We start from the raw sequence: 23,080 nt of genomic DNA, 5'->3' as shown, positions 1-23,080 counted from the left end.
ATGTATCACTGTAACAATTCTAACAGTACTCAACATTCTTCACACAGCTGATGCTGACACTGTTGTCAATCGCAAGAGATTATCCCAAATCTGCAAATAAAGTGCAGATACCGTATACTCACTTGTAAGTCAAGTCAAATGCAAACAACAAAAAACTTATCTGCTGTAGCATAATACACATGCAGATGAAAGTTTATGTTCTTAGTTCTCTTAACGAACTTCATAGATGCACAGACCCAGATCAGCTTAAGAAATATGCAATGGCAGATCTGGGTCTGTGCAGTTTGCAGATGGACTCAACTTATAATTGAGTATATATGATGGCAAAAAGATTTCTCATCAAAGTTCTTTGAAGCTTACATGTACTGGTTTCTTCACATTTATGTGCATCATTTTTCTGCTATCAAAATAAACTGTGAAAAGAACACTGTTATGCTTGATAACTGCGTAAAGAACACTGTTATGCTTGATAACTGTGTAAAGAACACTGTTACGTTTGTAAACTGTGTAAAGTACACTGTTATGCTTGATAACTGGGTAAAGAACACTTATGCTTGATAACTGTGAAAAGAACGCTGTTATGCTTGACAACTGGGTAAAGAACACTTATGCTTGATAACTGTGAAAAGATCACTGTTATGCTTGATAAGTGGGTAAAGAACAATTATGCTTGATAACTGTGTAAAGAACACTGTTATACTTGATAACTGTGTAAAGAACACTGTTATGCTTGATAATTGTGTAAAGAACACTGTTATGCTTGATAATTGTGTAAAGAACACTGTTATGCTTGATAATTGTGTAAAGAACACTGTTATGCTTGATAACAAACTGATACATAACCAGAGCCGATTTTTGTGCCTCTTGTAATTGACGTTTCTTCAGAAGCAGAAATACCTGAGTGATTGCAGTAAATGATCCACTCAGTGCTTATTGCTCTGTAAAAGCAGTTTATGTGCAAGTTAGCTTGTTCTTGTTGTTGTGGGGTTTAACACCATTTCTCAGTGCAACATAGGTTATATATGGCAGCCAGTATAACTGGTGGAGGAAGAACCTGAAGGACTCACAGTACTAATTCAACTCTAATAGTAAACATATGGAAATACTTCAACTCTAATAGTAAACATATGGAAATACTATCATATTCAAAATTCAATAACTTAAAATTTCTGAGTGCTGATGATGAGACCAATAATTCTCCATGCACAACTAACCTTGGTGCAAGCTTATGTGTGGAGAACACCATATGAGCCGCGGCATTTTGTTTATCTACATGTGCATGAAACACATGTTATTGATTCTGCACCAAATGAATCAGGCGCTACTTTTCATTATTGAGTACTCCTGAGTCAAGCCTGTAAAAATACTAAAATTGCATCAATAGAATTTTGTCTATATTTTTTTACAATTACATATAGGATAAACTCTCAAAAGATATTTTTACTAAAATTTTAATTTTCATTATTAACCAATTATGGACCACCAAACCCGTAAATACTCTGTTATTTGTTCACCCATTTTTAGACGTATAATTAGTACCATGTGTCCTATAACCAGATTTAAATTTTTCAGAAAAAGTTGTATTTTACTCATTGATATTGGAGCATAATTGTTAGAAAGATATGGCCATGCTTGTGCATGGATAATAGTGCAATAGCATTTTATGTAATACCAATGTCTATAGCTAAATTGCATCCGCATTGCATGTTGCTGTGTTGTAATGTACTTATTAGTGGCTTATTCTTGTTATTAAAATAATTGTTTTCTGCCTTTGTATCTTCATGTTATCTTTCTATGGCATGCATGCTACACAAAAGAAACACAAGCATGCCAACATCAGCAAGTATGACATCACACTGTATCAAATTACACGATGCATTGTATTTTCATCTCTCACTGGCTATAAGACAAGTTTTAAATGTTTTAAATTTCAAAATTGCATTTCTTTTTTGCTGACTCTCACAGAAATAAGATGCAGTGCATCCCTATTCACATCAATCAAACAAAATAAATAAGTGTGCCACATGATAGGTCAAATGATAAGAGGCCATTACCCTTTTGTGACTAAAACAAATACACACACCCATGAAGCATCAGGAGATGCTGACATTCCAAACTTATTTAAAGTATCATCACATATGATTCATCACCCCCAAATCTTAATAAAAAGGTTTAAAAGCCAAAGAAAAGTTCCATAAGATTTATTATGCTGAAGAATTAAATAACAGAGTGCTACTTTTTAGTATAAAACTATGGGAAGGGTGAGGAAGCAAAGAACAGAGTAATTTCTTCAAGCCTGGCAATGTTCCCCACAACAAGGAGGAAAATGTGCAGCAACCCAAAAGACACAGCCACTTGAGGTCTGTTACATAAGGACAACAACAGACAAATTTGAAAAAGCTATCCAAAGTTCCTATAATGCTGACATTGATGTTGGAAACAGAAAGCCTATGTACAAACTGCTGAGGCTCAAGCTAAGAATTAAGCTGGAGGTGGAGAAATATGTGGAAAACTTTGCAATGCCAAGACAAGTCCATGTTTCTATGCAATATTCAGACACTGATAAACTTATCACTGCATAAACTGCTTGTTAAATTTAAGTAACAGAACTGAATTGCATGTTAAAGTTGTCTAATACAAAAATTGATACCTACATTTACCGAAAACTCATAAAAAGTTAAGAAAAAGTCTCAAAATCATTACTGTGGCTACTTTCCACTATAAGCAGTGTTAAATTATTTACTTTTTAATATAAAGCTGAATAAAATGCATAAATTATTGGAAAAAGAGAAACAAAGGAAACCATGCAATCACTCAATTACAGTCAAAGGGGAGGGAATACACCTGATTTGGCAAACCATGTAGCAAGCTCTAATTTACAGCTAAATGATTCCTTACTATTACTTGATAGTAAGTGCAGAGCAATGATGGTTTTATAAATAGCTTTTGTTTCAAATATGAAACCATATTTCTGACATGAAGCTTGTTTTCATCTATTCACAACAACAGATCTGGTGAACAAAACACATATCGCTTAGTGCACACAGGAAAAAATGCTAGGATGTGAAATAATGTGTTCCAAGAGCACCAGTTCCAATACCCTGACTATAAAGGTTTTCTATCATGGGACTTGGTACATAAAGAGAAAAGAGGTCTGATGTGGTGGGAGAGAGCAATATGTTCACCATGCAGTTATACATCAAGAATGTTTCAACTGTATGAAGAGATGCCGAAGAGAGGTTGGGGAAGAAAAACTGCCTGTGTAAATAATGCAATACAGATAGGACTTTTGCAGACTTCTATTGGGAATGAAAAGTTGAAAACTATTCTTTTAAGTGAAAATGTCCCTCCCTGCTCCCTCAACAAAAGGGATGCAGAAAAGTTACAATACTATTTGCCAAAAAATTGAATGTACCAATATGAGAAACATGCTGAACATAAAAAAGGTGTCAAGGAGTTTAATTCTATGATAGGAAATAAGACAGCAATAATTGATATTCAATGTGACTCGACATATAATAATGCAATTTACAGGTTGAGGCAAAGCAGCATGTGCACAGTCCTTGATTTTTACAATGTTCTCTGCTTTGATCTACTGAATATGTCTCTAAAGTTAAATGATCAGTATTGATACATAAGTGATTGTGACATAAGTGGCTCACATTTAAAATCTCTCCCCCACCCCCTTTTGGGGAATTGTTGTTAAATGGTATTTAACCATATAGGCCAATCTGTGGGCACCATCATATGAAATTCTGCCATCAGGCCATACTATGCTCTTTTACCCATGGCCGGATCTATCTACTGCCACTGTCCAGTGTATAAAACCATTCCTATCTGTCTTTTGTATAGATTTTTTCTCCAAAATCACATGCAAACCATGAAAAAAAGACTCCATTATGATTGTCATATGCAAAAACCACCAAAATGATACTCTGGATGCATATGGTAACCACAGAAACAACAAGCTCCAATTATGGTATAGGCTGCATACAGGACTCACGGTACTAATTCAACTCCAACAGTAAACATGGAAACACTATCATATTCAAAATTCAATAACTTAAAATTTCTGGGTGCTGATGATGAGACCAATAATTTTCCATGCACAACTAACCTTGGTGCAAGCTTATGTGTTGAGATCACTATATGAGCTGTGGTATTTTGTTTTTCTACATGTGCATGAAACACATTTTATTGATTCTGCACCAAACGAATCAGGTGCTACTTTCATTATTGAGTACATCTGAATCAAGCCTGTAAAAATACTAAAATTGCATCAATAGAATTTTGTCTATATTTTTTTAAATTACAGATAGGATAAGCTCTCAAAAGATATTTTTACTAAAATTTTAATTTTCATTATTAACCAATTATGGACCACCAAACCTGTAAATACTCTATCATTTCTAGACTGGTTCACAGTTCTTCCGTATAATTAGTACCGTGTGTCCTATAACCAGATTTAATTTTTTGGGAAAAAGTTGTATTTTACTCCTTGATATTAGAGCATAATTGTAAGAAAGAATTGGCCATGTTTGTGCATGGATAATAGTGCAGTATCATTTTATGTGATACCAACGTCTATAGCTAAATTGCATCCGCATTACATGTTGCTGTGTTGTAATGTACTTATTAGTGGCTTATTCTTGTTATTAAAATAATTGTTTTCTGCCTTTGTATCTTCATGTTATCTTTCTATGGCATGCATGCTACACAAAAGAAACACAAGCATGCCAACATCAGCAAGTATGACATCACACTGTATCAAATTACACGATGCATTGTATTTTCATCTCTCACTGGCTATAAGACAAGTTTTAAATGTTTTAAATTTCAAAATTGCATTTCTTTTTTGCTGACTCTCACAGAAATAAGATGCAGTGCATCCCTATTCACATCAATCAAACAAAATAAATAAGTGTGCCACATGATAGGTCAAATGATAAGAGGCCATTACCCTTTTGTGACTAAAACAAATACACACACCCATGAAGCATCAGGAGATGCTGACATTCCAAACTTATTTAAAGTATCATCACATATGATTCATCACCCCCAAATCTTAATAAAAAGGTTTAAAAGCCAAAGAAAAGTTCCATAAGATTTATTATGCTGAAGAATTAAATAACAGAGTGCTACTTTTTAGTATAAAACTATGGGAAGGGTGAGGAAGCAAAGAACAGAGTAATTTCTTCAAGCCTGGCAATGTTCCCCACAACAAGGAGGAAAATGTGCAGCAACCCAAAAGACACAGCCACTTGAGGTCTGTTACATAAGGACAACAACAGACAAATTTGAAAAAGCTATCCAAAGTTCCTATAATGCTGACATTGATGTTGGAAACAGAAAGCCTATGTACAAACTGCTGAGGCTCAAGCTAAGAATTAAGCTGGAGGTGGAGAAATATGTGGAAAACTTTGCAATGCCAAGACAAGTCCATGTTTCTATGCAATATTCAGACACTGATAAACTTATCACTGCATAAACTGCTTGTTAAATTTAAGTAACAGAACTGAATTGCATGTTAAAGTTGTCTAATACAAAAATTGATACCTACATTTACCGAAAACTCATAAAAAGTTAAGAAAAAGTCTCAAAATCATTACTGTGGCTACTTTCCACTATAAGCAGTGTTAAATTATTTACTTTTTAATATAAAGCTGAATAAAATGCATAAATTATTGGAAAAAGAGAAACAAAGGAAACCATGCAATCACTCAATTACAGTCAAAGGGGAGGGAATACACCTGATTTGGCAAACCATGTAGCAAGCTCTAATTTACAGCTAAATGATTCCTTACTATTACTTGATAGTAAGTGCAGAGCAATGATGGTTTTATAAATAGCTTTTGTTTCAAATATGAAACCATATTTCTGACATGAAGCTTGTTTTCATCTATTCACAACAACAGATCTGGTGAACAAAACACATATCGCTTAGTGCACACAGGAAAAAATGCTAGGATGTGAAATAATGTGTTCCAAGAGCACCAGTTCCAATACCCTGACTATAAAGGTTTTCTATCATGGGACTTGGTACATAAAGAGAAAAGAGGTCTGATGTGGTGGGAGAGAGCAATATGTTCACCATGCAGTTATACATCAAGAATGTTTCAACTGTATGAAGAGATGCCGAAGAGAGGTTGGGGAAGAAAAACTGCCTGTGTAAATAATGCAATACAGATAGGACTTTTGCAGACTTCTATTGGGAATGAAAAGTTGAAAACTATTCTTTTAAGTGAAAATGTCCCTCCCTGCTCCCTCAACAAAAGGGATGCAGAAAAGTTACAATACTATTTGCCAAAAAATTGAATGTACCAATATGAGAAACATGCTGAACATAAAAAAGGTGTCAAGGAGTTTAATTCTATGATAGGAAATAAGACAGCAATAATTGATATTCAATGTGACTCGACATATAATAATGCAATTTACAGGTTGAGGCAAAGCAGCATGTGCACAGTCCTTGATTTTTACAATGTTCTCTGCTTTGATCTACTGAATATGTCTCTAAAGTTAAATGATCAGTATTGATACATAAGTGATTGTGACATAAGTGGCTCACATTTAAAATCTCTCCCCCACCCCCTTTTGGGGAATTGTTGTTAAATGGTATTTAACCATATAGGCCAATCTGTGGGCACCATCATATGAAATTCTGCCATCAGGCCATACTATGCTCTTTTACCCATGGCCGGATCTATCTACTGCCACTGTCCAGTGTATAAAACCATTCCTATCTGTCTTTTGTATAGATTTTTTCTCCAAAATCACATGCAAACCATGAAAAAAAGACTCCATTATGATTGTCATATGCAAAAACCACCAAAATGATACTCTGGATGCATATGGTAACCACAGAAACAACAAGCTCCAATTATGGTATAGGCTGCATACAGGACTCACGGTACTAATTCAACTCCAACAGTAAACATGGAAACACTATCATATTCAAAATTCAGTAACTTAAAATTTCTGGGTGCTGATGATGAGACCAATAATTTTCCATGCACAACTAACCTTGGTGCAAGCTTATGTGTTGAGATCACTATATGAGCTGTGGTATTTTGTTTTTCTACATGTGCATGAAACACATTTTATTGATTCTGCACCAAACGAATCAGGTGCTACTTTCATTATTGAGTACATCTGAATCAAGCCTGTAAAAATACTAAAATTGCATCAATAGAATTTTGTCTATATTTTTTTAAATTACAGATAGGATAAGCTCTCAAAAGATATTTTTACTAAAATTTTAATTTTCATTATTAACCAATTATGGACCACCAAACCTGTAAATACTCTATTATTTGTTCACCCATTTCTAGACTGGTTCACAGTTCTTCCATATAATTAGTACCGTGTGTCCTGAAAAACCCTGGTAAGAACAATAACCAAGAGGAAGTTACTGGCAGCTTCTTACAAACCCACATTGGCTAAACCTGAGACTTGAACTCACACAGACATACATGACATGGTAGTGATCAGTAAAGATGAGTACTTTAGATCACTCTGCCAGCTGTGGCCCCATGAAGGTTAGGATTCAAACAATTTTATATTGTCCCCTAAAAATGATCTAAAACATAAAAGGAAATGTACCATATATACCCGCTTAAAAGAAGATACCACTTGCAAATTGTACATTACCAGATATAACATCTCATAATGCTCCAACAAATCTGGATCTGAGCAGTTTTGTAAGGAGTAATCAGTAGACTAATAGATAGACCCTAATCTGCAGGTACTTCATACTACAGCATATCAGAATCTTTGTTGTTTGCAGTTTGATTTGACTTATAAGTGAATACATACAGTAACCATGATCCAATGAAAACAAAACATAACGATGCCAAGACAATGCTATGAGAATATGAACTGAAAACAATTCAGGATGATTTAATGTAAAATATTGGAATATTTAACTTTTTGAGTACATTATATTTTACACAGTTAAGGCAAACAGTCATAACATCAAAAAGAATGGGACTATAACTAATCTTTACCAGACTATAACTAAGCTTTACCAGACTATAACAATGCTTTACCAGACTATAACAATGCTTTACCAGACTATAACTAAGCTTTACCAGACTATAACAATGCTTTACCAGATTATAACTAAGCTTTACCAGACTATAACTAAGCTTTACCAGGCTATAACTAAGCTTTACCAGACTATAACTAAGCTTTACCAGACTATAACTAAGCTCTACCATACTATAACTAAGCTTTACCATACTATAACAATGCTTTACCAGGCTATAACTAAGCTTTACCATACTATAACTAAGCTTTACCAGGCTATAACTAAGCTTTACCAGACTATAACTAAGCTTTACCAGGCTATAACTAAGCTTTACCAGACTATAACTAAGCTTTACCAGGCTATAACTAAGCTTTACCAGGCTATAACTAAGCTTTACCATACTATAACTAAGCTTTACCAGACTATAACTAAGCTTTACCAGGCTATAACTAAGCTTTACCATACTATAACTAAGCTTTACCAGACTATAACTAAGCTTTACCAGGCTATAACTAAGCTTTACCAGACTATAACAATGCTTTACCAGGCTATAACTAAGCTTTACCATACTATAACTAAGCTTTACCAGACTATAACTAAGCTTTACCAGGCTATAACTAAGTTTTACCAGACTATAACAATGCTTTACCAGGCTATAACTAAGCTTTACCATACTATAACTAAGCTTTACCAGACTTTAACTAAGCTTTACCAGGCTATAACTAAGCTTTACCAGGCTATAACTAAGCTTTACCATACTATAACTAAGCTTTACCAGGCTATAACTAAGCTTTACCAGACTATAACAATGCTTTACCAGGCTATAACTAAGCTTTACCATACTATAACTAAGCTTTACCAGGCTATAACTAAGCTTTACCAGGCTATAATTAAGCTTTACCAGACTATAACAATGCTTTACCAGGCTATAACTAAGCTTTACCATACTATAACTAAGCTTTACCAAACTATAACAAAGCTTTACCATACTATAACAAAGCTTTACCAGACTATAACAAAGCTTTACCAGGCTATAACTAAGCTTTTCCATATTATAACAATGCTTTACCAGACTATAACAAAGCTTTACCATACTATAACTAAGCTTTACCAGGCTATAACAAAGCTTTACCATACTATAACTAAGCTTTACCAGACTATAACAATGCTTTATCAGGCTATAACTAAGCTTTACCATACTATAACAAAGCTTTACCAGGCTATAACAAAGCTTTACCATACTATAACTAAGCTTTACCAGACTATAACTAAGCTTTACCAGACTATAACAAAGCTTTACCAGGCTATAACTAACAATATTTACACAACTCAATGCTAAACAGCATAAGTTAACATCACAGATGTTGATGATCTTCTGTTTTGAAATCTAGTCAAGTTCACATTTTTGTCAACATGTGACTCAGATTGAAAACATTAAGTACACTAGAATGCAGTTCTGTTCCATTATTAAAACATTATTATTATTACACAAACATACATGGTTTGGTTTTGTTTGGGTGTTTTACAGCATAGCAACACAAGTAGTAACTGCTACAATTGACCGAATGATGGCTAAAATCTTTTCTTATTTAAAATATACCCAGAAAAAAATAGTTTGCTGAAACTTCAAAGAAAACTGATTACTTCCGAAGCACTGATTGACCTGTATAAATAACAAGCAATGAAAATCAGTCTCAATCAATGTTCTACAATTATTTTGATGATGTTGTCACGACAAGAAATGGGCATTTGTTTATTACTCCAAGGCTGTCCATTAGCGGTAGCTTCAATAACACATGCAAGCTTCATCAAAGAAAACCGACTACAATAAAAACAAATAACCTTTCTTCAAAGGAAATCAGCACCAAACTTAAATAAAGCAATGGAATCTGGTGGATTGTTGCATTTTCTAAAGTGACTGGAACATGTTTATTGTTCCATTACAGTTTCCTTTTTGCAGGAAAAAAAGTTTATGCTTATAGTCACTACCAATGGCGACATAAAACAAAAATTTTTGAAACCATAGATGTCTGGCCATCAGATGAATTGAAGATGGGGTGTCTCAAATAGGTGTTTGTTAAACTTGTTAATCTGCTAACATGATTTCATTTCCCTATGAACTGCCTCATAATAATAATAATAATAATAATGAGGACTTTGTATAGCGCCTAATCTTTAGAAGCTGTAAGCGCTTTACAACATTAGACAACACCTATAAGATAAGAAACATAATAATATTATTACAAAAACAAACAACATGAAATTAGAAAAACATGAAAAAATAAAAAACATGCTGAGACTCTTTCAGGTAGGAAACATTATTAGGTCTTTAAGTTTGTTCTTGCAGTCGAAATAAGTGAGTTTTGAGAGCCTTCTTGAATGTGATCACTGTGTCTTTGTGTCTAAGTTCAGTGGGCAATTCATTCCACATTGCTGGGCCCGGGTATGCAAAAGAACGCTGTCCATATGACTTTGTTTTCATAGTGGGAATAATGAGTATACGATTGTCAGAAGAGGAGTGTAAGTATCTTGCTGGTGTGTATACATGGGTGAGGTCAGATAGGTATGTTGGACTAGAGTCCGACAGTGAAATGTAGCACAGAGAACAAATTTTGTGTTTGATTCTGGATAGAATGGATAGCCAGTGTAGGGTACAGAGCAGCGGGGAGGTGTGCTCTGATCGTGGTACTCTAAGTATGATCCAAGCAGCTGTGTTTGAACTTTTTGAAGTTTCTGGAGTACATATTGAGATGAATCAGACAGAATTGATTTACAATAGTCCAGTCTTGAAAGTACTAATGAACACAAAAGTGTTTTAGTGGCATCAACTGAAAGATATTTGCGAATTGAGCTGATGCGTCTCAGCTCAAGATATGCAGCCTTGCATAAGTTCATGACATGTTGGTGTAATGTGAGAGTATTGTCCAGAGTAACACCTAGGTTTCGTACTGATTGTGTGAATTTAATGTTGGCATTGCTGATATTTATTGTTTGAGGTAAAGGATGTGAATGAGAAAGTCTTTGTGTTGTGATCAGAATGGCCTCAGTTTTATCATCATTCATCTGCAGCTTGTTACAAGTCATCCATGATTTCACATCAGAAATGTACCTCTCTACACCTTGGATGGTAGCATCAACTTCAGTTGGGTGGCTAGATTTGTATATTTGGGTGTCATCAGCGTACAATTGGTGAGACACTGGATGATGATCTATGACACTTGAGAGCGAATGAGTGTACAGAATGAAAAGAACAGGTCCAACAACAGACCTCTGTGGACCACCACAATATAGATCAACTGGGCTGGAGTGTATTCCATTTGCAGATACAATTTGTGTCCTGTTGACCAAGTAGGACTTGAACCACAGTAAAGCTGTATCATGAATGCCAAATACATGCTGGAGACGGTGAAGTAATATATCATGGTCTATTGTGTCAAATGCTGCAGACAAATCAAGGAGGGTGAAGACTGTAATCTTTCCGCTATCCAATGCAGAGAGAATGTCATTAACTACTTTTAGAAGAGTAGTTTCAGTACTGTGGCAAGGACGATATGCAGATTGTACATTGTGAAAAAGACTGTTTGAATTTAGATGAGATACAAACTGGGATAGAACAACCTTTTCTAAGATTTTTTAAATGAATGGGAGATTAGAAACTGGGCAGTAGCCTTGGCAAGATGATAGCTGTCTCCAGATGACCAAATTCTAAGCCAAGTTAAGTACAAGTACATCAATTATAGCCACAAGCTGCTGGCAACAGTATTGTAGTGAATTGTTTAGTGACAATCAGATATGGATCAAATGAGCTCTACCAATTTTTTCTATGTGTTTCTTGCATTTTCTAATGGTATGTGACTTATAACATGGTTCAGTCTATACCACCATCAGGTTCTACAGACCCCAACTGCCATGTTATAGTTGGGTCACACTATACTCAATACAAATTTCTGATAACAGTTGAGATATCCATTAGTTAAGCTTGCTGAATAATTCTTACCTATCCAGTGACTATTTAATAATATATTTATCAAAATGACTTCTCTTACTCTGGCTGCTACTCACTTCGACATGACACTGTATCTATTGTGGCAGAGCGTAACACAAATAAAAAAAATATAACAGAACAATCTATTCTACACCAGCAATTTTGCAGTACTATAATGTGATGATAAAAGATAGTGGTCAATGTTGTTTTGTATTACTGATTTTTATATCATTATTCCTAAAATCTAACTGACAAGCTTTTATCCTGATTTTACTATGTAAAATCACAGGTTTTGAGAACACTTGGATTGAAACCCAGGAGGAGAAACATAGTGACATGTAACAATAATTACCTTGATTAACCACTACAGGTGAGGCCTTACACAACAAGTGTGAGCATGCAGTCCACTCACCTAATTAGTATACCAAATTCACATGTATAACATATGGCAATATACAGTGCCAAGTCATTAACATGGAAGTTTACCATGAAATAAACAGATTTATCTTTACATCAATGATGAGTGAATGTTATCATAACACACAAATATGTAACCCATATTAAGTAAAGCATAAACTATAGGTCACTGTGACCTTCTTTGGTTGTAAGAGTATAGTAGTAACAGAGGTATATTCAACTGTCACTTTTCGTTACTGGACCATAAATAGTACGAATACAAATAAACTTTCAACATAATTTTTTTTTAAAGTCACTGAAGCATGAAATATGGGTCACAGTAAACTCCTTTGGCAAAGAGGATGCAGAATTTATCAAACTGCATCCACACACCAAGTTTCACGATTCTAGGTGGAACAATATGTATATAATGTGCCATAAATGCATGTGGTTATGAATTAAATGCAAACATTTACTAAAGCGAGTACCAAGATGAAATAAAGGTCATAATGAACCTCTATTGTTGTTAGAGTATGGTAGTAAATGTGATGCATATCATCATCTATGTCAATTTCTAGCATGAACGGTGTCTGAGAAATCAACATCACACACAAAATTTAAGTCATTGAAGAATAAAATATAGGCCATAATGACCTACTACTGAAATAAGGAAGCACTGCTCATCAAGATGCATCCCAAAGTTTCATACTTCTATATAGGAAATAAGGAAGCACTGCTCATCAAGATGCATCCCAAAGTTTCATACTTCTATATAGGAAATAAGGAAGCACTGCTCATCAAGATGCATCCCAAAGTTTCATACTTCTATATAGGAAATAAGGAAGCACTGCTCATCAAGATGCATCCCAAAGTTTCAAACTTCTATATAGGAAATAAGGAAGCACTGCTCATCAAGATGCATCCCAAAGTTTCATGCTTCTATATAGGATTGTATGCACTTTGCATGCCAAAGAATCTATGTGGTAATGAGGAAAATGCAGAATTATAACTTAAGCCATCAAAATATAAAAAGTAGGTCACAGTGTCTTCTGACCCTATTCTTTTCACAGAAATGATTATATAATGTGTCAATACCTTAAGTTTTCTCTTGGCGTTGAATTCTTTGATCTTGGACTGAGTAACCTCCATATGATCATTCTTGGCAGCAACACCTCTCACCCATGGGTGCTTCAAAGCTTGGGTGGCTGTAGGTCGCTTCTTGGGGTCTTTTGTCAGCAGTTTCCTAATCAAATCCTGAAAGTATTATTTATACTATTTTATGCCAACAAAAATGCAGACAACAGAGTTTGTTAATACCATGAGTCCATATTTTGAGACATGGTAACCCAAACCATGAATTTCTGTGTATCTTAAAAATAAAAAGAATTAGTGCTTGTTTCTTCTTTGGTTTAGGTTAGATACAGTAAACAAAATAAAAATACTTTTGGAATCACCTTTTTGGGAATGAAAATTGTCCATCAGTAGGTAATTTGTTAATCATATGAGTTATAGTTCCTAATGAGAAAGAGTTGTATCCCTTTTGATAAAAGAACCCCCTAACCATTTCTATGTTTGAGTCAAGCAAGTAAAACTGCTAGTTCAATAATTCCTCTTTATTGTACGTGGGAACAATTCTCAGGCACATTAGAGTGCACCAGTTGAATGACTGAAAGAAAGCTTGTAAAGCAAATGATAAACTGCTTTCTGAACATTTAAGCAAAATATTTGCTAAGTCAAGAAAACAAATTTATTTTCCCTCTCAACATTTGCAAACTGAGACTGAGTGACCTCTTGAGAAAATCTGCATCAAGCTGGTAAAAAGCATATAGTCATTTTAAGATTCTATCAAAAGCTAATGGAAGATACAAAACAAAATCAATGTAACTTTCGGGAGTCTGGGAGGATGCATGTGTATTATGATCAGGTAACTATTATTGAAGAAACATATTTTACTAAAACAAATTGGTTTCTTCTTCAAATATGGTACTCGATCATAATACCTTAGGAGAATAGATAAGAGGTGAATAGGTAATAGGTGGAGGGAATTACATCCCCTTGCCCAAGAGAGGCCAACTCCCAAGGTATATCATATACTTTGTAGATTACCAAACTGAAGAATTTCATGTCTGGGAGTGGCTTTGAAAAGGAAAGTTTCCCTCCCCCAAATCTGGTGGAATTTTTGAAGTTGCATCCCTAGGAAGAGAATGAGGTGGAAAGGTAACCTTTTATATCATGGCTATAGGTCCTGCCAGGTTGAGCTGAGCCTTTTGGAATGAAAGATCTCCGAGATTAATTCTAGAGACAGTGAACTCTAACCTCCACCCCACTGCAGGGAAAATATCAGCGATGGAAAAGTTTCACTCAGACGGAACGCTTGTGGAGACTGCCCTAGCCAAAATGCATAGCAAATTCATTGATCTGGGCTTATTTCCTGATATGAGTAGCAAATTCATTGACCTGGGCTTATTTCCTGATATGAGTAGCAAATTCATTGATCTGGGCTTATTTCCTGATATGAGTAGCAAATTCATTGATCTGGGCTCATTTCCTGATATGAGTAGCAAATTCATTGATCTGGGCTTATTTCCTGATATGAGTAGCAAATTTATTGACAAGGTGTTATTTCCTGATATGAGTAACAAATTCATTGATCTGGGCTCATTTTCTGATATGAGTAGCAAATTCGTTGATCTGGGCTCATTTTCTGATATGAGTAGCATATTCATTGATCTGGGCTTATTTCCTGATATGAGTAGAAAAATCATTGATCTGGGCTTATTTCCTGATATGGGTAGCAAATTCATTGATCTGGGCTTATTTCCTGATATGAGTAGCAAATTCATTGATCTGAGCTTATCTACTGATATGAGTAGCAAATTCATTGATCTGAGCTTTTTTCCTTATATGAGTAGCAAATTCATTGATCTGGGCTTATTTACTGATATGAGTAGCAAATTCATTGATCTGGGCTTATTTCCTGATATGAGTAGCAAATTTATTGACAAGGGGTTATTTCCTGATATGAGTAGCAAATTTGTTGATCTGGGGTTATTTTCTGATATGAGTAGCAAATTCATTGATAAGGGGTTATTTTTTCATATGAGTAGCCAATTTGCCATTTTATCCAAAACAAAAGTGCTTCTGCTGATGTCATTCTTTTCCTCTTTGAATTATTTAAAGAAGAAATAAATTAGCACTAATTGTCCCAAATTTAGATTTTCAATTTGAAAAATGAAGTCAGAAATGAAAGTTTTTCAGTTTGTGGTTTGTACTAATAATTTCTGTCTAATTTTCTTTCTACCTGAATGTGCTTATGGAGTAAATGGTTATCATTAGCATACAAACCAGATTTATACATGTGGTACATACCATAAATTGTATACATCACACATTTACCAAAATTTAGTTTTAGTAGTGAAAGTATAAAAAAATGAATTTTAGTTAATTTAATGAGGAAAATAACTTTTGCCAAAATATTTTCCAAGTTTGATGTTGTAATAAGATTGTACTAGTGGCATATAATTTAAATAACGATGACAAGCGAGTTTTTAAAAAATGTAAACACTGATGGCAAATGACAATTTATGAAGTTACTGAAGCACTCAAAATCTATTTAACCAAGGGATGAGTCTTTATGCTATTTTCATCTATGAAGGCAAAACTGTACATTGTTTTACCATTAAATTAAATTAATCCCTCATTAATTTACTAAATTATTGTGGGGCCCCGAGTGGCCGAGTGGTCTAAAGCGCTCTTCGTTACGGATCACTGCCATCTCACCTCTGTCTGCAGCGGTTCGAGTCTAAGATTCAGCCAATGTGGGTTTGTGAGAAAGCTTGCCAGTAGCTTCTCGTGGGTCGGTGGTTCTTTCCGGGGTTTTCTCTGGTTCTTCCTCCACCAATAATACTGGCCGCCATGTATAGCCTATCATGTGCTGCAAAAATGGCGTTAAACCCCACAACAACAACAACAACAACTAAATTATTGTTATATTAAATCTGCTGCAGTTTGATGAATAGTATTCTTTTGCTCAATAGGTTTCTTTTCACATGGGATCCTAAATTACCTTGAAACACTCAGCTCTAGGCATATTGTGTTTACTCATAACTTTTATATCTTTTAAAAATTTATGCAGTATCTGTTTAAAATGTTTGGTTTGTTTTTTACGATACAGCAACATGAAGTACATTATTTAGTGCCATGTCAATGGGATTAATCTGCCTTGCCCAAGGACACAACACAGTAGCTGACCCAGGCTGATCCAACTGTAGGATTCAAACTTGCACACTATCTGTCATGAGTCTGAGAAGGTAATCACAAAGCCACTGAAGCTCCATTTTTAACGCAGGATACTCTACAAAACTGTTACATACCTTTGCATTTTCTGTGATATTATCCCAGTATGGAGAGTCAAACTTGTAGTCTGCCTTGATGATTCTCTTGTACATTAAATTCTCATTGTCATCATAAAATGGTTCATACCCACACAACCTGCAAAAGTATAGTCAAAATTGTCTTAAAGATCAACTTTATTAAGCAATTACCTGCCATGAAGAGATACTATTTGCAAAGTTCCTCACACCAAATTACTGCAGGAGCTAACCTGTACTCAGCAAGTACCTGTCTTAAACAGACATATTTTCCTTTCCTCAGATGCCTGTTAACTAATGGAGTGTAAACTGAACAGCATTCTACCATCATTAACCCTGAATATTCATGTAAATTTATCAATGGAATTGCAAATGAATGTTAACTATTTAACATTATGTTTGTCAAATATTCATTCAGTTATTCATTAACATTGACAGTATTTTTAACCAAAATTCTGCAGCAAAGCAGAAATGCACCCAAATATTTTTGAGTTGTTCATTTCATCTGTTGGACTGTTTCAAACAATCCCACCCCTATCCTAGCATGTCATACCCAGATTCAATAACTTCATTAAAAGTGTATGGTGGCAACATTTTGAAATAAAAATTGTCCTACTTCAAAAACAATTTAAGGCAAGAAAATCTCTTTCTGGTAGTTATGGCTAGACAAAAACTAGGTCACAATAGCTTAGTCTGTACATGATAAAATGATATGGTTCAGGATACTGAAATTTCATTCCTCAATAAAAAAAAAATGTAAACAAAACTGTCGAGGAAAACCTAAAAGCTAAAATCCAAAGAAAGTCATTCAAGTGCATAAATATATGTATAACGTATTTACCATATATTTTGAGACACAATATTTCTTGGGACACCATAAAATTTTTAACGTAATTTCTTTGTGCATTGTATATTCAAAGACACATCATTTTTCTTGAATAAACTGCTCATGATGAATAAATGGAGGAATAAATGATAACAATACAATGTTAGTTTCTTTCATTTTATTATCAAATACGCATTTTGTTTATCAATTTTATTATAATATGCAGTATTGGGGGAGGGGCACAAATACAATACACATTTATTTCATTTCTTATGTCTTGGGTGAAAATAATTTCACCATAAGTTCTGGGACAGGAAATACATCATTTATTTTATTGCATCCAAGATATGTGGTAAATACTGTAATAGAGTAACATCTGTCCCAAAAATTAAAACCCAGCATAGTAGATCATACCATTCAGCAATCTTACTAAAATCTTTATTGCAGCAAAAATTTTACCTCAATATTATGATTTGCAAAATTGTTAACACAATTGTCACACAATTTTAACATTGTTGAGACCACCATTTCCATCACCCCAGGAAGTGTGTGTGTGTGTGTGTGTGTGTGTGTGTGTGTGTGTGCATGCATTAGGGTGTAACAGCATGTAAGCATAACACTTGCTACATGATGCTAATTCTAAGTTAAGTCTAAAAATAGAAATATCAAGAACTGCCAAAAAAACTTGCCCCTGGAAAAATGATACCTTTGTCTCAATATTTCCTATGTATGTGTGTATATACAGTGTTTTATAGCACATCAGTACAATCCAAACTAAATGATGCTGGACAAATGCTACGTAGAAAAATAACAATTACCATACTCAGTTTTGTTTCCGTTAATCCAACTATCATTTTAGTAATACATGTATGGCATGAATTGGGAAAATGTAATATATATATTATTTGAGATTATCTGACATCTGATTTGAATACATTTGAGTGAAATAATGAGAATGATGAGACTAAACACATTAAGTACCATAGCATCATATTAAACAGATGTTCAGTTACACGCATGCAAAACATAAGACATTTTGTCAAAATTTATATTATACCAGTTATTAAGATGATTTGCATCAATAATTGTCACAATTTTGAGAATAAAGGCAAAATAAAACAATACTGATTCAAGTTGACAACGATGTCTAAATTATAGAAAACATAAATGTTGTTTACAAACTGTAGTGAGTGCAAATCATTCTTTTAAGGTTCAAATGTCCTTGTTTCTAAGGCTGCAATGTTTATACAAATTTACAAACGTGTAAATTCTATAAAATAACTGAAACAATGCCATTTAATAAAAATAATGTGAAACTAAATATTCCCTCAGTCTCCACATTAGTCTTACAGCTGACAGTTACTAATGTGAATACCACTGACAATGTGCATGCTAAGGTACCTAAATCAATTTGTTCCATTTACTGTATATCTGACAGGATTCAGTTGTTAAGACATGTCTTTGTTGAACATAGAACAATTTATGTTGATGTTGTTGTAGGGTTTAATGCCATTTTTCAGCACAAGATACGCTATGCATGGCAACCATTATAAATGGTGGAGGAAGAACCAGGGAAAATCCAGGAAAGAACCACATCCAAGAAAGAACCACTGCCTCATGAGAATCTACTGGCAAGCTTTCTCACATACCACACTGGCCAAACCCAAGACTTGAACTCACACAGACAGAGGTGAGATGGCAGTGATCCATAATGGTAAGTGCATCTGACCACTGGGCCTTCTGGGGCCCTGACAATTTACTAGGTAAAACATCCTTAGGATCATTCTAATACTGCTTCATACTGCTACATGTATGTACATAACAAAACAACAAAATTCAACTAGATGAGAGGCAGTTGTAGGATACAAAAGGACTATAAGAAATTGCAGTGGCTTACAAACTCGAAATGGCATTCTTTTTTAAAAAAAATGTTACGCATCAAAGGTACCATGTTTTTAAAAGGTAAATAACCTAGTTTAAAGAATTTTCTGCCAGCAATATTAATCAGATATGTAATGTTTAGAAATGTACGATGAATCTTTTTTCTAGTGATGTCACATTTGATGCAAAATCCTCCATATTTACAAAAAAGCTTTTGAAGAAAAATCTCCAGTCCACATTGTCTTAAGCACAGATATGGAAAAATATCATTTAATACAAAAGGGGTAGCTCAGATGTTCATTTACATGGTTACTGGTTTTATAAATGTTCAAAGGCAATACACTAATTAAGCTGTTTACATGTGAAAACACTGAAGCCTCAAATTTATCTCTCTATCCCTTTTAATCAAATGACTGATACATGAACTTACAATATATAAGCGATGACTCCAAGACTCCAAATGACTGATACATAAACTTACAATATATAAGCAATGACTCCAAGACTCCAAATGACTGATACATGAACTTACAATATATAAGCGATGACTCCAAGACTCCAAATGACTGATACATGAACTTACAATATATAAGTGATGACTCCAAGACTCCAAATGTCTGATATATGAACTTACAATATATAAGCAATGACTCCAAGACTCCAAATGTCCACACTTGGTCCATATCCCTGACCCATTAAAATTTCAGGAGCTGAAAATTAAAAAAAATTATTCCTGAGAAAAGGTAGTTTGCTTTTTGTAAAATCAATGGTTACTAACGACCTCAAAATGACATGATCATTACAGTATGATGACATCAATATAACATCACCAATTACTTATGTGTATTATAGTACTTTGAACTCTGAGAGAGATTGCACATAAAATGACATGATTGTGACTTCTGTGTCTAACTAAAGGATGGAAAAACAATTTTATATACAAGTTGATTATTCTCAATAACAGTCCCTTGAAATAAAATTATCAAGTCAGTAAAAATATATGAGATCTCTGTAGTGATTAAAAACTTCCTCTAAATTGGTCATACAGGTATTCAGTTGCTGAAAGCTGATGTGATCTCAATAAGTCACACTTAAAAAATTCACTGACACCAACATTCACTTTTCTTTGTAAAAAACTGATATGAAGATTCTATGATCTACAACATGTACAAATTGTGATCAATCTTTACACAGACTTTCAGCTATTAGTTTATAGGCAATTAGTTAAGGGGCACTTTGTCCCCACACTTTTTCTATACAATGACACTTACTTAAGGACAGGGCTCTTTGTCCCCACACTTTTTCTATGCAATGACACTTACTTGTGGACAGTAACAACACCTGTACTCATTACGGACTGAATGACAGTAACAACATCTGTACTCATTATGGACTGAATGACAGTAACAATATCTGTACTCATTATGCACTGAATGACAGTAACAATATCTGTTCTCAATACACACAGAATAACAGTAACAACATCTGTACTCATTACGGACTGAATGACAGTAACAACATCTGTACTCATTATGGACTGAATGACAGTAACAATATCTGTACTCATTATGCACTGAATGACAGTAACAATATCTATTCTCAATACACACAGAATAACAGTAACAACATCTGTACTCATTACGCACTGAATGACAGTAACAATATCTGTACTCATTACACAATGAATGACAAGAACAATATCTGTACTCATTATGCACTGAATCTATCTATCTATCTATGTTAAATTAAAGAGGTTTGCACTCTTTCGAGCATGTACCTCTGCTTTATGCCTACATGGTAGGCTATTTAATTGCTCCTAGGGGAAGGAATTGGAACCACTTCCCTTAGACATTTATGTGCTCATGGAGCACTTTTTAATTAAAGCCGTTTTTAGGGTCTTACTTGTCTAAATTATCGTAGTTTTATTTGCAGCCTTGTGCTGCTGGGCTTGAGGTCCTAACTCTCTGAATGGAGGGCTTGAAGGCGAGTGGGAATAGATCTGGCACACACTCAACCTATTCAGTCATCACTACTAAGCTGCATTTTAGGTATGTATGAGTGGGAATGGACCCATCACACACTTATATGTTTGGTACTGGATTTTCAGTATTAAGGTCATGCACTGCACGCTGTTTGTTTTATTAAGGGCGTGCACTGCATGCTGTTTGTGTTGGAGTCTGGCTGTGACAAGGGAGGAGAGGGTGGAAAGGCTCCAAGGTCACAGGTCGGTGCCCCTAGACTTCAGGGTATCGGGTCTAAATTGTTATCCAACACAATTTTGAAAAAACTCTTGTGCTGTTTTCGTATCTTAGGTGACAGTTGTTAATAAAGTTTGCCACCTTGTGTGGCTGGTCCTGATGGTCTTGAACTTTTGAGACCACCTTGTATGAAGGATTCTGTTTTTAGGGTCTTACTTGTCTAAATTATCGTAGTCTTATTTGCAGCCTTGTGCTGCTGAGCTTGATGGTCGTTAGTGTTTAGACCACCTTATAGATGCTAATTTGGGGTCCTTCTTTCCTAAAGTTATTAATAGTTTTGCTACTTTGTGTAGTGGGCCCTGATGGTCTTAGGTGTTGGACCACCTTATATGCTCTAATTTTGGAGGCCTAGAATTTCTTGTGGTATAGATATTACTGTCACCTTTGGCTAGAGTATTCTCAGAGGTATTAGTGGTGTTATGTGCATGCTAGGTTTGTCAAGTATTGTTTAGAGAAAGTGGAAAAGGAGTGGTTAGATTGAAAAGGAGGAATACAATTATTTTTTTTAAATGAAAATTTCTATCTTTCTCCCTTTCTCCAAAATGTTCCTCTTAAAAAAAATTTTCTCCCCCTTCCTATTTCTGTTTCCTAGTTGCCTTATTTGTATTTTATTTGTTTAGATTTGTTTGGTGTTATTTTCATTTTCAGGCTAGGTCTATTTCAGGCTAGGTCTATTTGATTAAGACATATATCTTTGCCAAATTACTCGGGTCGCTAGGACATGTCAAAGACATCTGATCTTGTTTTTCCCCTAACTTTAAGTTTCTTAGCCTGAATACTAGTCATGTGATGTTTATTTCCAGACTATGTCTATTTGGATAAGACAGATATCTTTGCCAAATTTCTCGGGTCACTAGACGTGTCAAAGACATCTGATCTTATTTGTTCCCTATGTTTATGCACTGAATGACAGTAACAAATCTGTACTCATTACACACTGAATGACAGTAAAAATATTTGTACTCATTACACACTGAATGACAGTAACAATATCTGTACTCATTACGCACTGAATGACAGTAACAATATCTGTACTCAGTATGCACTGAATGACAGTAACAATATCTGTTCTCAATACACACAGAATGACAGTTACAAAATCTGTTCTCAATACACACTGAATGACAGGTACAATATCTGTACTCACTAGGCATTGAATAAAAGTAAAAAGTCATTATTCATTAGGCACTGAATAACAGTATGTACTCATTAGGTACTGAACAAAAGTTGTAGTTGTTGTTGTAGGGTTTAACGCCATTTTTCAGCACACGATAGGCTATACATGGTGGCCAGTAATAATGGTGGAGGAAGAACCCGGGAAAACCCCCAGAAAGA

The 23,080-nt window shown here is 34.7% G+C and overlaps 1 protein-coding gene across 1 annotated transcript in view; it reads right to left on the bottom strand.

Annotated features, from left to right (window-relative positions):
• LOC149800567 (calcium/calmodulin-dependent protein kinase type IV-like) overlaps window positions 1–23,080 on the bottom strand; it is a 58,139-nt gene that overhangs the window by 7,408 nt on the left and 27,651 nt on the right. The window contains exons 9-11 of the mRNA XM_089954514.1: window positions 20,122–20,197; window positions 16,784–16,901; window positions 13,506–13,664 (exon numbers count right to left, since the gene is read on the bottom strand). Of these exons, the coding sequence (XP_089810640.1) occupies window positions 13,506–13,664; window positions 16,784–16,901; window positions 20,122–20,197 (353 nt within the window). The remainder of the gene's footprint in view (window positions 1–13,505; window positions 13,665–16,783; window positions 16,902–20,121; window positions 20,198–23,080) is intronic.

Source organism: Sinohyriopsis cumingii, chromosome 4, assembly GCF_028554795.1.
Source record: "Sinohyriopsis cumingii isolate HCF-2022 chromosome 4, ASM2855479v2, whole genome shotgun sequence".
In the NCBI taxonomy this organism is placed as follows: Eukaryota; Metazoa; Mollusca; class Bivalvia; order Unionida; family Unionidae; genus Sinohyriopsis; species Sinohyriopsis cumingii.
The sequence above is the reverse complement of the archived record's forward strand: the minus strand, read 5'-3'. Positions and strand labels throughout refer to the sequence as shown.